Source organism: Mesoplodon densirostris, chromosome 14 (assembly GCF_025265405.1).
Source record: "Mesoplodon densirostris isolate mMesDen1 chromosome 14, mMesDen1 primary haplotype, whole genome shotgun sequence".
Lineage (NCBI taxonomy): Eukaryota > Metazoa > Chordata > Mammalia > Artiodactyla > Ziphiidae > Mesoplodon > Mesoplodon densirostris.
The window spans coordinates 77,384,199-77,398,587 of NC_082674.1; the positions used below are offsets into that span (position 1 = coordinate 77,384,199).

Below are 14,389 nucleotides of genomic sequence, written 5' to 3' on the forward strand. Positions count from 1 at the left end.
GGAATGGAGCAGCGGCTGCGGGTGCTCCAAGTGAGTACTGGGCCTCCTGGTGGGGACAACCCCACCCCGTGCCCTGCAGTCACCTCCAGGGCTGGTGGTCACGAGGAAGTGCCACTGCATCCCTTAATGCACTGTTAGCCTAGTAAGGGCTCTGCGAACTCCCATGGTACAGAAAGTAATTACTGTGTTTATACAGAAACTCTCCAAATGGATTCAATTATGGAATTATTTACCATGCTATACAAGGTCCCAATTAGCATATCAATTTTTTTTCTTTTCCTTTTTTTTTTTAGGAAAACTCTTGGAATTGCTGATCTAAGTAATGAATGAAAACCTCTGTAGGGTTTTGATCTGAGTTGATTTTTAAATATAAATACATGAAAAACACTGAGGTCATCCTTTCTGGAAAGGGATCCATTACCGTGGTGGCTCTTGGGAAAAGAGAACAATTAACTCCAACGTGTCATCAAAGGTTTTCTGTGCTTTGCTCCCACTTGATGCAAGCTACCCTGAGCTGGGTCCTTGTAGTATGTGTCAGGGTCTAGCCTCACGTGGACGGAAGGAGCTCCTAGGGCTCTCTAGTCTCTGAACCAATAAGCTTGCTGGAAGATAAAGGAAACAAGTACACATGCAGAGCTGTGAGGAAGCCCGTGACAAACGACACATGCACAGACCAACCACCTGACTAGCATCACATGCTTTAGCATTTGTTTTCCTTGGCTTAAATTTCGTTTTTATGTGTGGATTTACTTGAAGTGGAGGGAGACCTTCTGTGAAATGCATAAGGAACCCCCTGCTTGGGCAGACGGCTGTACTAGGACAGTCCTGTGAGCTGAGCCCCCCACCCTTTGCCTCATTGCAGGGGCCCATTCGGACCCCAGGAGAAAGAAAAGGAGAGAGAAATGCAGGGCAAGTGTGTTCTGAGATAACCCAAATTTGGTGTGAAGTTTCATTCATCCCTCAGGTTTTTAGTTGAGGACCAAGAATATGCCACGACTACATATTCCTACTGTATATATCAGGAGTCTCAATAATCGAAAGAAAAGAGTGTTTTTACTACAATAAGAAAAAAAAAAAAAAAAGAAAGGCAAACATCCGGGGCCCCTCTTGGATCTGGTCACTCATAAGAACAATGAGGGTGACAGCTGATTTTCCCAGACCCTCTGTCCTACACGCACCTTGTGCTGTGGCGCTGACAGCTTCCTCGCTGGGGGGCCTGCCTTCCACTCTGATCTCACTTTCCCTCTTTTCTTGTAGCTCCCACCCCCCTCTCCCTCCCCCACCACGGGGCCTCCAGGCAGCTGTAGAGGGACAGCACTGGGCCTCCAGCTCTCCTCAGGCCCGCCGACCGTGGCAGCCTGAACCTGGGGTGTCCAAACCAGCCAGTGGCACGAGGGCCCCCCAGCCTTCCAGTGGGTGTCAGCTGACAAAGGCCCTGACCCCTGAGTACTCTGAAAGGGTCTAGCAGTAACATGGAGGGGGGGCACCCAAGGGAGACAAGAGACCAGAGCAGGAGCCTCCACGGAGACTGAGGATGGGCAGAGGGAGAAGAGACAGAAAGTCAGGAAGAGGCCTGGACCCCCGAGGAGGAGGGACCTGAGAAGAGCCCCAAGAACCTAGACTAGAAGGTAGTGAGGGAAAGAGGCAGAGACAGGAAGGAGGGAAACACATGAGGAGAGAGGAGGACAATCAGCATCTCACCTGCTGGAGAGCAGCCTTATCCAGGGAGGAGATGGGAAATGTCAGCCGCAGGAGCGTGGCAAGGCATGGAGAGCATCAGTGGGCCGGTCTGAGGCTGACACAGGTGGAAACAGAGGCAGGGAGTCGTATGCTATCGTTCACTCTGACATGACAGAAATAACCCAACCTTCAGACTCAGAGAAGGGAGAGAGCATGGGAGGGGCTCATGAATGCTGCCTGGGGGAGAGGTGGGGAGGTGCCAGGGTGCCATCAAAGCTGGAAACAGGACGGTGGAGACCGAGGTAAGGAAAAGAGGGATTCAAGGAATCCTATGAAGGTATTAGTGTGAAATGCAGTCACAAAAACATGAGCCATCCTAAATGCCAAAGTCATGAATACAACAAATTTTGAGAGCAGAGAAAACAGACCAAATAGAGATACACAGTAAATATAAGAAGTGCGGTATAAATATAGAAATATAAAAACTAGACACACCTTAGATCATATTATTAATAAATCTGAACTCACTACTAAAAGAAAACTATCTTCAGATTGAATCACAAAGCAAAACCCAGCTGTGTGGTTTCTAAGAGCTTATCCTTAAATGATCAGAGGTGCGAGGGCTACACCAACAGACATGCTCGACTGAGAGTAGGAATTGTGATTTTTACACCAGGGGAAGGAAAATTAAGGCTCAGAACCCTTCAGAGAGACCAAGAAGGTCATTTGGGGTCGGGGTGGGGGACCCTGGGGGCACCTGTCCAGCATTAAAGGCCATCCCAGGGCCTGGGCTGGTCCACTGCAGCTTGATTTGCTCAGTGATGTTCAGGTTTACAGCTCTCTATATGTATAGCCCCTTTAGGTAGGAAGTCTTATTACTGGCCAGCTGCTATACAGTATTACTAGGTAATCACTGCAATTGCCAGACAGAAACTATCTAGCTCTTTGTCTCTCTTTTTTCCCCTGGAAATGTCTAATTGTGCCAAGAAATTTCTGGTAAGGTTCCCAGGAACCTCACAGTCAAGTCTTCTAAAAAGCCGACTCCTTTCAGGAAGCAATACACTTGTTCAATGCTCTCTAGCCCATGAAGGCTTAGCATTTGCTTCGAGTCCTCGAAACTGCCAGCAGCAAACGACCACAGTACTTTTCAGCCTGTGACACCCAGTCTGTGCTGCCCCAGAAGGCCAAGGTGGAAGCAGCTGGGCTAAGGGTTGGTTCTCTCCTCAGGGTGGCCGCTGAGGGGCAAACCCAGAACCAACAGGACTGGGCAATGGGCCACACTATGCCTCCATCCACACACCTGGGACTCCGTCCCAGGAAGCCTGACACAAATGGGGCCAACCCCAAAGCCTTCCAGTTCCTCAGCGAAAAGGTCGCCCATTCTTCCTTTAGTCAGAGAGTCCCCTCAGCATGTTAGGGGAAACCCAAGGCCACTCGGGGGGGTCACTGCTGCTGCAGCACTGAGGCTGGTGCCATTCGGGGGAGCTGGTGCAAGGATTACAGGACTGCAGAGACATTTGGGGCTTTCAGAGAACAGCCGAGTGTCTGGTAATGGAAAAGGCAAGTCAACAGCACTGGGAGCTCAGGGGAGATAACCAAGCGGCTGGAAACTCCATAAGCAAAGCCCAGGGGAGAACAAGTGGTGGGGACTCGGTATGGGTTGTGTTCACATCTGGGTCATTACATCCCACACAGCATCACAGGGTCTGCTCAGGAACCCAAGCAGAAAGGATGTTGATAAAGGGAAGCAGATGGAGGGGTCTTTGGAGCAGATGATGAAGAAGCCCCAACCAAGCTCCAGAAACTCCAGGGCGGGGCCCCCGGGCAGAGCTGGTATTCACGCCCTGCTGCCAGGTGTGCACCATCTGCCCTCGTGTCCGCCTATAACGGCTTCGCCTCCTCTCCCACCTCCCGGCCTGGCTTGGGCATCTCTCGCTGGCACCTCCCAATGGCACACTCTTACCTGGTCCCATACGGGAAACACAGGTGGAGGCTAAGGAGAGAGGAGGAGGTGGTGAAGACGCCGAGTTGACATCCAGGCCCCTCACAGGGCACAGGGGATGACCTACAGGTGAACCAGTGCAACAGAGGGGGTGTGGAGGGAGGTGACCAGACAGCACCTGCGCCCTCCTCTGGGGACCTACAGAGATTTCATCGCCTGAGGGCTGGAGCTCCTCTCATCTAGATCTTACCAGGCAGGAGACTGCAGCCAGGGATGCTAATTACAGTGGATTTGCTAAGGATTCTTCCTTCAACTCCACAGTTATACACGTTTACCCAAAATATCTTCTTAATCTCTGAAATGGTACAGTAAGCAGAATTAAAACATTCTTGATAAGTGAAAGATATGCACACAAAGAAACACAAATGAAAGAAAAACAAGTGGCACCAACTAGCTTCCAACCACTGTCCCTGTGATGAGTCCCCCAGTAATGTGACTCCACAGATCAGGATCTGGCATGTCTGGGTTCTGAAAGCACACGGTCCACAGTGTCCCAAGGCTCTGCACCTGCACATAAGACTCAGGATGGCGCCACTGACTACACAGGCAAGGCGAGACACTTCACACCTTAGTACTGGAGTAAAAGCAGTGGAAATTAAGAACATGTGCTTACTTACAGATTTTCATTGCTTTTATTGAGCTTACTATAAAATTACTTCTTTTCCTAAATTTCCTACTTCATGTCTTAATATACCATGGAAGAAGTATTTTCAGCTAAAAGAGGAACTTTTTAATTAAGATGTTGTAATGACCAAGAAAGCAACACACAGGCTAATTCAATTAATGTAATTCCAAGAAATTACACAAAGGCCTTTGTTTTTCCAAAGATGCACAGAGAAAGGAAGAGTCAGTGTGTCTGCTTTTTCAAGGTGTTCATAAACTCTGCCTGGTGCAACGTCCTTGTAACTTACATTTAATCGGCAACGTCCTTGTAACTTACATTTAATCGGCCTCTTCCTGAGGGTCTACTGGACCAGGAAGACAGGCAGTAAAGGACCAGGTTCTCGGGTAGAAACAGCGTGGTCTGGGTGCCCAGGCTTGTCTGGGCTGCGATGGGGAGCGGTGCGGACTTGGGCCAGCCACCCCTCCCTGAGCCTCCGGGTCTCAGCTGTAGAACGAGGGGCAGGACCAGATGCCACCTGAGGGAGCTTCTGGTGCAGCTGCCTGATCGATGGGCTCCCCTCGTCTGGGGCCTGAAAGTCCTGCCCTCTGAGCAGTCCCCACTTTCCATCCCAGCCTCACTTTCACTCAAGAACATAAGATGGAGCAAAGCAAGAGGATGGAGAACAGGCAAGTCTTCCTGATCCACAGGCAAAAATCAAGGATGTGGTTTTAGGGGCTCTTTTATCGAAAAAGACTTTTCGGAAGCTTGTGACTGTAATGAGAAGCAACCAATGTATTTTAGAGTAGGGGGAACCTGGCCTTGGAAGCAGGAAAACACAGTCACCTGGGAAGCTTTGGAACCAGCGTGGGTATCTGCCGGGCGCAGTAGGTGCTGACAGAGGCCTCCACGTGGAGGGGGTGCTTTTCCGGCCTCACCTCCGCTTCCTTCCACTGCTGGTTAAAAATTGCAGACACAGGGGTACAGAGGTGACCAAATCCTGCCCCTTCCCCCATTGCTTAACTGGAGAGATCTTCATACAGTGAGGCATTTTCCCCCAAATCTGGTCAGTATGAGGATGGGGAACCCAGAAGAGAGGCCCCCAACCCTGTATGAAGGAGGCGACAAAGTCTTCCTGCTTTGGTCTCACATTGGTCCACGGCCTTCAGTTTCCCCCAGTTCCCAACACCCTCTCCCGGCCTGGCCTACTCCTGTGGCTCAGACTGGGCTTTGGCATGTGCTTCCCTTGGAATCATCACAAGCCCATTCCTCTGACAATTCCTGCCTCGGCTCCCACAGGCTCTGGCTTCCAGTCCAATGCTGGCTCCCACGCTCGGGCCTCTCTGCAGCCCAGCAGGCTCGCCGACCTCCCACCTAGCGTGTTTGCACACGGACCACCAGGCTGAGAGGTGCGAGCCCCCTCCTTCCTGCCTCCTCTAGGATGTCAGGAGATGCCCTAAGCTGGGACGTGCCCCTCTCCATATGCTGTGAAGTCAGCTGGTTTCTAGACAAAGGGTGAGAAAGTGGCCTTTTTCAAGTCAGATGACGCAGCACCAAGGAGCAGTTCTGTGAGACTTACACCAATGGTGTCCTGCGGCTAAGGCCTGGCATCTATGCCTCAGAGCTTCCCACAAGTTCATGCCTTCACTCCTTTGGAAGACACTCGAGCACCAATCAGAGGGAACCATGGCAGAACCTGTGGTCACTCCACCCCGAAGCTTGGCACCCAGGTTCCCAGTGGCAAGAATGCTTTTCAAGGGATCTGACCTCTGACATGTAGTGCTTATGTATGGTCTTGGGCTACACCCTGGTGCTTTCAGGGCCACTGTTTTCTCATTTATCAATAAAGAGCTTAAAATGAGTAAATTTCAAATGGCTTTTAGCAATGAAATATTTTTTTCAAACTGATTTCTCTACCAATCCCCAGTAAAAAACAAAAACAAAAACAAAAGACAGACACGCAGTAGTGGTTGCCTACAGCTGGAGGTGAGAATGGGGAGTGACTGCAAATGAGCAGGAGGGAGCTTTTGGGGGGATGGACATGTTCCAAAATTAGATTGTGCTGATGATTGTTGAACTCTGTGTAAATACACTAAAATTCATTGAATTGTATGTTTAAAATGAGTGAATATTATGTAACATACATGAACAAAGAAGTTTAAAACAACCCAATCAAAAAAGGGTCTGAAGACCTAAATAGAACTTTCTCCAAAGAAGATATACAGATGGCCAATAGGCACATGAAAAGGTGTTCAACATTGCTAATTATTAGAGAAATGCAAATCAAAACTACAATGAGGCACCACCTCACACCAGTCAGAATGGCCATCATTAAAAGGTCTACAAATAGGAATTCCCTGGTGGTCCAGTGGTTAGGACTCAGTGCTTCCACTGTAGGAGGCACAGGTTTGATCTAAGATCCCACGTGCCATGCGGCACAGCGCCCCCCCACCAAAAAAAAAGTCTACAAGTAACAAATGCTGGAGAGGATGTGGAGAAAAGGGAACCCTCCTACACTGATGGTGGGAATGTAAACTGATGCAGCCACTATGGAAAACAGTATGCAGTTTCCTCAAAAAACTGAAAATAGAGTTACCATATGATCCAGCAATCCCACTATCCCACTCCTGGGCGTATATCTGAATAAAACTGTAATTCAAAAAGATACATGCACCCCTATGTGCATAGCAGCACTATTCACAATAGCCAAGACATGGAAGCAACCTAAATGTCCATCAACAGATGAATGGATGTGGTACACATATACAATGGAATATTACTCAGCCACAAAAAAGAATGAAATAATGCCATTTGCAGCAACATGGATGGACCAAGAGATTATCATACTAAGCAAAGTATGTCAGAAAGAGACAAATACCATATGATATCACTTATATGTGGAATCTAAAATATGACACAAATGAACTTATCTACGAAACAGAAACAGACTCAGAGACGTAGAGAACAGACTTGTGGTTGCCAAGGGGGAAGGGGCGTAGGGAACGGATGGATTGGGAGGTTGAGATTAGCAGATGCAAACTATTATACATAGAATGGATAAACAACAAGGTCCTACTGTAGAGCACAGGGAACTCTATTCAATATCCTATGATATGCCATAATGGAAAAGACTATGAAAAAGAATATGTATGTATATATATATATATATGTATAACTGAATCACTTTGCTGTACAGAAGTTAACACAACATTGTAAATCAACTATATTTCAATAAAAATTTTGAAAAACTGATAGAAACAAAGAACAGATGGATGGTTACCAGAGGCAGGGACTGGGGGGCTGGTGAAATGGTTGAAGGTGGTCAAAAGGTGTAAACTTCCAATTCTAAAAGAAATAAGTCCTGAGGATGTGATGTACAGCATGGTGACTATATAATCAACACTGCTGTATGGTGTACTTGAGAGGTGCTAAGAAAGTAAATCCTAAAAGTTCTTATTACAGGGAAAAAAATTTTGGGTAACTATATGAGGTAATAAATGTTAACTAAACTTACTGTGGTGACCATTTTGCAATATATACATATGTCAAGTAGTTATCCTGTACACCTTAAACTTATACAGTGTTGTACCTCAATTACATTTCAATAAAACCAGAAGGAAAAATGGTTTTAAAAAAGAGGATGTTAAAAGATAAGCTATAGGGGCTTCCCTGGTGGCGCAGTGGTTGAGAATCTGCCTGCTAATGCAGGGGACACGGGTTCGAGCCCTGGTCTGGGAGGATCCCACATGCCGCGGAGCAACTAGGCCCGTGAGCCACAACTACTGAGCCTGCGCGTCTGGAGCCTGTGCTCCGCAACAAGAGAGTCCACGATAGTGAGAGGCCCGCGCACCGCGATGAAGAGTGGCCCCCGCTTGCCACAACTAGAGAAAGCCCTCGCACAGAAACGAAGACCCAACACAGCAAAAATTAATTAATTCATTAATTAATTAACTCCTACCCCCAACATTAAAAAAAAAATAGATAAGCTATAGACTGGGAGAAAATATTTGCAAACCACGTATCTTACAAAGGACTTGTATCTGGGATATACATAAAAAGATCTCAAAACTCAACAGTAAAGAAGTAGTTCAATTAGAAAAAAACATGAACCAGAAGATGGCAAATAAACACATGAAATCAATATCATTATGGAATATCATTAGGGAAGTGCCAATTAAAACCACAACGAGATATGGTTAAAATAAAAAGTGATAACCCAAATGCTGACAATGATGTGGAGAAAGTGGATCACTGATACATTCCTGGTGGGGATGTAAAATGATAGGGCCACTCTAGAAGAGTATGGCAGATTCTTACAAAACTAAATATGCACTTGACCATAGAACCATGGATTCCTACTAAGCAATAAAAAGGAATAAACTATTGATTTATGCAACAAATTAAACAGTCCTCAAGGGAATTATGCAAATTAAAACTAAAAGCCAGATCAGAACATTCTACACTATCTGTTTCCATTCATGTATTTTTGAAATAATAAAATTATATAGATGAAGAAGAGAATAGTGGTTGCCAGGGGTTGTGGATGGAGATACTATAAAAAAGTAGCATGAAGGATCCGTATAACAGAACTGTTCTATACCTTGGTGGTGGTGTACATGAGTGTACACATGGGATACAACTGCATAGAACTAAATACACACATAAGTGATTGCATATAAAACTGGGGAAATCTGAATAAGGTCAATGGGTTGTACCAATTCTAATGTCCTATTGTGATACTGTGCTATAGATATTCAACTTTGTACCACTGAAGGAAATTTGGGGAAAGGTATATAGGATGTGTCATTACTTACAACTGCATTTATGAATCTACAATTATCTCAAAATGAAAAAGTTAATTTTTAAAATCTCAATATAATCATAGTTAAACACAAACCAGAAAAGAGTAAAAATAAACTACATTGGGAAGGAGACGCAAGAGGGAGGAGATATGGGGATATATGTATATGTATAGCTGATTCACTTTGTTATAAAGCAGAAACTAACACACCATTGTAAAGCAATTATACTCCAATAAAGATGTTTAATAAATTAATTAATTAATTAAATATCAAATAAATAAACTAACTTTACTATGAATATTAATCAACTTTTAAGTTTGTATTTTCTCAATTTTTTGATATGTGGATGAATCACTTTCATTTGGAATCATTAATTGGTCAGATGAAACACAAGATGAGGTTCAGAGGTAATACTGGGCTAAGAGGAAGTGATCCCAGTGTTCAGGCTGGGACGCTAACTCCTTCCTCCTTGAGGCCCACCGTCTTTTCCTTGAGAGCATTTTATAAACCAAAGAGCAGTTACTGGTGGAATGGTGTGATGTCATCAGTGAGTCAGAGCAAGGGCCCCATTGGATCGCTTAGCAACACTTGTCAACAGTCAGTGCTCTTCCCACGTTGGTGTGAGGCTGCACTGTGGGCTAGGGTGAGGGCTTAGGTCTCGAGGGAGCCTCCGGGTGCTTCCTTGGGGTGGGCGTCACTCTTTTCTGTACTAAGGTGAGTCTTGGATCCTGAACTAGGTTCCTCCAAGCTGTCGCAGGGGATGTGGAAGGGATCACCTGTGAACCTCCAGAGGAGTGACTGGGATGCAGTAGGAATACAAAGAGGTCTCGAGTGTGGGGAGAACAGAGAACAGGAGGGGATGTGGGCAAAAGGAGAACAAAATGAATATGGGGGAAGGAGGAGAGACAGTAAAGCGACTCTACAGAGAACTCGACCTTGAGAGCCCCGGGAGCATGTGGGCAGTTTGTCACCCAGGAGGAGCACTGCCCTCAGAGGCGGCAGGCGGCCCTGGCCTTCTGGAGGGGGAACTGCCTCAGTCAGCTTCCAGGGCCATTTCACACAGGCCTGGGCTACTCTGGTCAGACTTTTGCCAGGTTGGATTGCTGTAACTTTATAGTGGTTCACAGGGATATTTAGGCAGAGCCGATGACATAAGCGTGTAAGGTGGCCCAGCTCAACCCTCATGGAAATGTGCCTGAGGCTCAACCGGGGCTGCCACCAGCCTTCTTCCCCTGAGCACCGCTCAGACGCGAGTTCTAATCCCAAGTCCAAAGAGCTCTAGCCACGGTCAAGGAACAAATCCTAGACAAATTAGGTCAGCATTTCCTCATCTGTAAACAGGCAAGTGACACACCTTACCTCACACCTCCTTGTAAGGACTGAATGAGGGCATCCCAACGCACTAATCAATATCTCAAGTTTACTAAGCAATTACTGGTAGCTAATGTTATTGCCCTTTTAATTATTATTAGGTCTCACAAGAAGCAGGTTAAGTGGAAGGAAGTGGCCTGGTCAGAATCAAGTTGGTTTCTTTCCAGTTTTTGGTACCCAGAAAAGACAGGCTATCCCTCTGAGCTCCACATCGGATGCCTCGGAGAGTGATGCAAGTCCACGGGACCCGGCAAAAAAGTCGGATGAAAAGGCCGCTCGTGGCAGGGAAGCCAGGTGTGTGTGGTCATTCACACTTCTCCCTGCTCTCTGAATGAATGAAGGTGATAGATCATCATGGCTCCAGCATCACTTCTTCTTCCCTGGACTCTTCATGGGTGTGGGTCTGCAGGGCAGGGGAAAGGTGTCCAGGGTGAGACAGGAGGTCACTATCTTGCTCACCTTTGTAGTTATTAAAGACATCGATGACCAGAGAGTTTCACATTTGTCTCCACAGAGGTGCTCCCCAGGCAGAAAGATCCAGGGAAGGAGGCACAGGAGAGCAGTTTTTCCCTGGCCAAGAAAGGTAAATATTACTTCAGTGCCTACCCTCCTTTATAGACAGAGTGCAAAGGGGGTGATGGTCATTCTTATCCCTTCAGATGTCACGTGCAACATACTCAAGGTGAGTGAGAAGGGAAGAGCACAGTGTTTCCCAGGTGGGTCCCTCCCGTGATCACACAGGGTCCTTCCTCTCTCCTTGCAGCTGCTCAGGATGGGAGCCCTCTGGCCTCCAGTTCTGCCCCTCCAGAGGCTGTCTCTGAGCAGAGAACCAGGAGGATGAGAGGCCAGAAGAGGAAGAGACTGATGGATGTCAAGGGAGGTGTGGTGTCCTCAGCTCCCTTGGCCCTGAAGAGAACATCAGGTACTGCTGAGTAACCACTTGTTGTCTTGTCCTCAGGAGGCAGGGTTCAATCTTCAGGGTGAGCTGCAAGGGCAGACTCGGGGCCTCCCAGGTGGGTCAGGTCTGTGCTCACACAGAGTCTCGTTCCTGCAGCCGCCCAGGACAGCAGCGCCCTGGCCTCCAAACCCACCTCCTCGGAAGTCGTCTCCAAGCTGAAGTCCTGGAAGAAGCGCAGTCAGAGGAGGAACATGTGGACCGTCACTCATGTTGAGGGAACGAAACTCAGGATCAACAAGAGAAGATCCAGTTATCGTGCAGAAGACCAAGAGGCCTTCTACCGGCTTCTGGGTCTGTGCTCTGAGCTAGTGGAGGGTCAGGTCCCTTCTACACCGAGGATCCCACAGGCTCCGGGATCATGGCCAAATCTCCCCCTGGGGCTCAGAGCTGTGAGGTGTCCAGGTGGCACAGAAGCAGATCGCTCTGTTTCCACAGTTCTACTGCGGTGCTCATGGGTTTTCATCTGAGATGAGTTCTTGGAGGGAGAAAGGAAAGCAGGACTCACGGTTGAGGGTTCAATTATCAAGACATTTTAGGACACATCAAGGGAGGAATCCCCTGCCCACATTGAGTGCCTCCAGTTAGGATTTTAGAGATGAGTGATGAAAGGACAAACTAGATCTCACTGCCTTTATGCTCAAAGTGGGAGGAGACCCCAAAGATTACAGAAATAAGTTGCTCTCAGCCAGTGACAAATGCAGACAAGGAAACGGCAATGACACCTAGAGATGGGCTGTGAGCAGGAGTGGGAGAGCTTTGTGACAGATACTCAGGGAAGGTCTGCAGAGAAGGTGATGTCAGGACCAGAGGCAGGACCGAGTGTGGCAGGTTGGGGGATGACACGGAGCTGACACTGTCCAGTGCAGCACCCACTAGCCACCTGCAGTTCTTCAAATTTAATTCTACGTGAGTTAAAAGAAACTTCTGAAATTCAGTTCCTGGTTCTCACCAGCCACATTTCATAAGCTCAGTAGCCACACATGGCTAATGGCTACTGTACTGGACAGCAAGCTACAGGATATTTTCATCCTCACAGAAAGCAATGCCCTTCCGGGAGCCAGGCCACCTGGACAAGGGTCAGGGAGGGCGAAATGATCCATGACCCCTCCGTCTTCCCGTCTCGGTAAATGTCATTGTCCGGGGCAAGGTGTGAAAGACAAGGAGGACCTGGCATTCTCAGGGCACCACTGGAAAATGGCACCTCCAGGGACAACTCTAATCCCAGATGAGCCTGCTGGGGCCAGGGGAGGCCAGGTCATTATCAGCAGGAAGTGAAGGGGGTCCAGGAGAAGGAGGGTAGAATGCCCAGTGCCCCCACCACCCCCACCCAGGGGGGTATGAACTCTCCACTGCCCACATAGGATGCTCCGTTATCAGGTGGGGCAGGAAAGCATTGCACAGTCGCAGTGTGATGAAGTGACAGGGATGTAGTGCCCAGAGGCCAAAGGCCACACCCAACCTTTGGCTCGAGGAACGTTATGTTAAACTTTGAGAACCAGGTCATCTCTCTTCATGAGACACACATACCCAGCCATGTGTTGAAGATGAAATAACAATAGCAAAATCCCTGCCCCACAGTTGAGACTCTCTCCCTGGGTCAATGGAAGGAACAGCTTTGTCACTGTTAAGGCTCTGAGCCTTCCTGGGGGAAGAGAGCTGCCTCTACTTCCTGAAACAGAGGAACTGGGAGAAGTTTCCACTTCTCCTCCTCCCTGTGAAATGTCCCACAGCCCCAGGCTCGCTGCTCCCAGAAGGGCTGCTCCGAGGCCCTCATCACGTCTCCCTTCCTTTACAGAGGACCCTGTTATCCAGAGCTTCTTGAAAGCTGATAGTTTCCTGCAAGTGTCTGACAAGGTACTCACAGCACTAAAATTATGAGGGACCAAGGGGTCTGCAGTGTCCCCACCCCCAGGGGGTGGGGACGGAGGACAAGGTGTCTGCCTGAGCAGAGGCCCTGGAGAGACCCGCCCTTGGGGCCAGAAAGGAAGAAAGGACACACTACGGGTGCCCCGGCCCTTGGGCATCTCCTCCCTGGCCTCCCGTCAGCTCATCTCCGCATGTCAAAGGGCCATCACACCCTCAGCAAGGCCCACCCTGGGTGGTTTTCCCACCTGGCCTGTGGATGGGGTGGGGCGCAGGGCCCACTCAGGCCACTGGTCCTGCCATCGACCCCTGGCCGCCCCTCCCCCGCCCTGTGTCTTCCCGCAGTACCTGCTCTCCATGGTGGTGGAGTACTTCGGCCGTGTCGGGCTGCCTGGTCACCTCTACAACAGGATCCACTTCTTCCTGGCCCTGTGAGCAATGCCTGAGGGCCCCCAGTGGTGGTTCAAGGCCCTCAAGGGGTCACATGGTCAGAGCAGGGGAAGGCAAGGAGCAAGGTCCTGGGATAATGAACGTAGCCAGGAAGCACCATTTGCTGCCCAGAGACTGAGGGACCCGAGGTAGAAAGTCCCAGGGAAATGGCAACAGCCAGAACCTTGACCTGGGCCCCGCACAGCATGGGCCCAGCAGCCTTGGTGCTGAGGACGGTCCTGCCCTCTGTGGACCTGAGTGCTCCTCCAGGGTGACCTCAGCAGCCTCTCTCCACTGTCTCGCCTGAGTCCTTGTGGGGGCCGGGACCAGCTAGCCCTCTTTTCTGATGGCAGCTACATCGCCTCCGACATGGAGGAGGACAACCCCACGGCCAAGCAGAGCATCTTCCCGTTCCTGCTGGGCAGAGAGCACTGGCAGCACCTCTACAAGAAGTTCCTCCAGCTGAAGGTGGAATTCTTCTGTGCCATGGAGTACCGAGCCTGGGTCACCCGGGAATTGTGTGAGGAGGTCTGTCGGGGATGAGGGCCGGGGAGCGCACCCCAGAGGTGGAGGGGCTGGGCCCCTCCTCCTGGCGCTCACCCTGCTGTGCTTCCCTTTCAGATCCAGGCCCAGAACCCACATCACTGGGTCTGGAGTCGGGTGCGCCCTGGCGCCCCCTAGGT

At 49.0% G+C, this 14,389-nt stretch overlaps 1 protein-coding gene across 1 annotated transcript; it reads left to right on the top strand.

Annotated features, from left to right (window-relative positions):
• The first annotated feature begins 3 nt into the window (after positions 1-3).
• Positions 4-14,387, top strand: LOC132501411 (putative speedy protein E7). The gene is made up of 9 exons (XM_060116986.1): positions 4-30; positions 5,583-5,692; positions 11,116-11,138; positions 11,220-11,378; positions 11,511-11,705; positions 13,210-13,268; positions 13,623-13,708; positions 14,060-14,234; positions 14,328-14,387. Exons 1-9 carry the CDS (start codon positions 4-6, stop codon positions 14,385-14,387), a joined length of 894 nt encoding a protein of 297 aa, XP_059972969.1.
• The last annotated feature ends 2 nt before the right edge of the window (positions 14,388-14,389 follow it).

Excerpts from the sequence above, each read along its gene's own strand:
- LOC132501411 (XM_060116986.1), top strand. The coding sequence starts at position 4 with ATGGAGCAGCGGCTGCGGGTGCTCCAA. Across the intron at positions 11,706-13,209 it reads GGCCTTCTACCGGCTTCTGG|AGGACCCTGTTATCCAGAGC; the intron begins GTCTGTGCTCTG and ends CTTCCTTTACAG. Across the intron at positions 14,235-14,327 it reads CCCGGGAATTGTGTGAGGAG|ATCCAGGCCCAGAACCCACA; the intron begins GTCTGTCGGGGA and ends CTTCCCTTTCAG.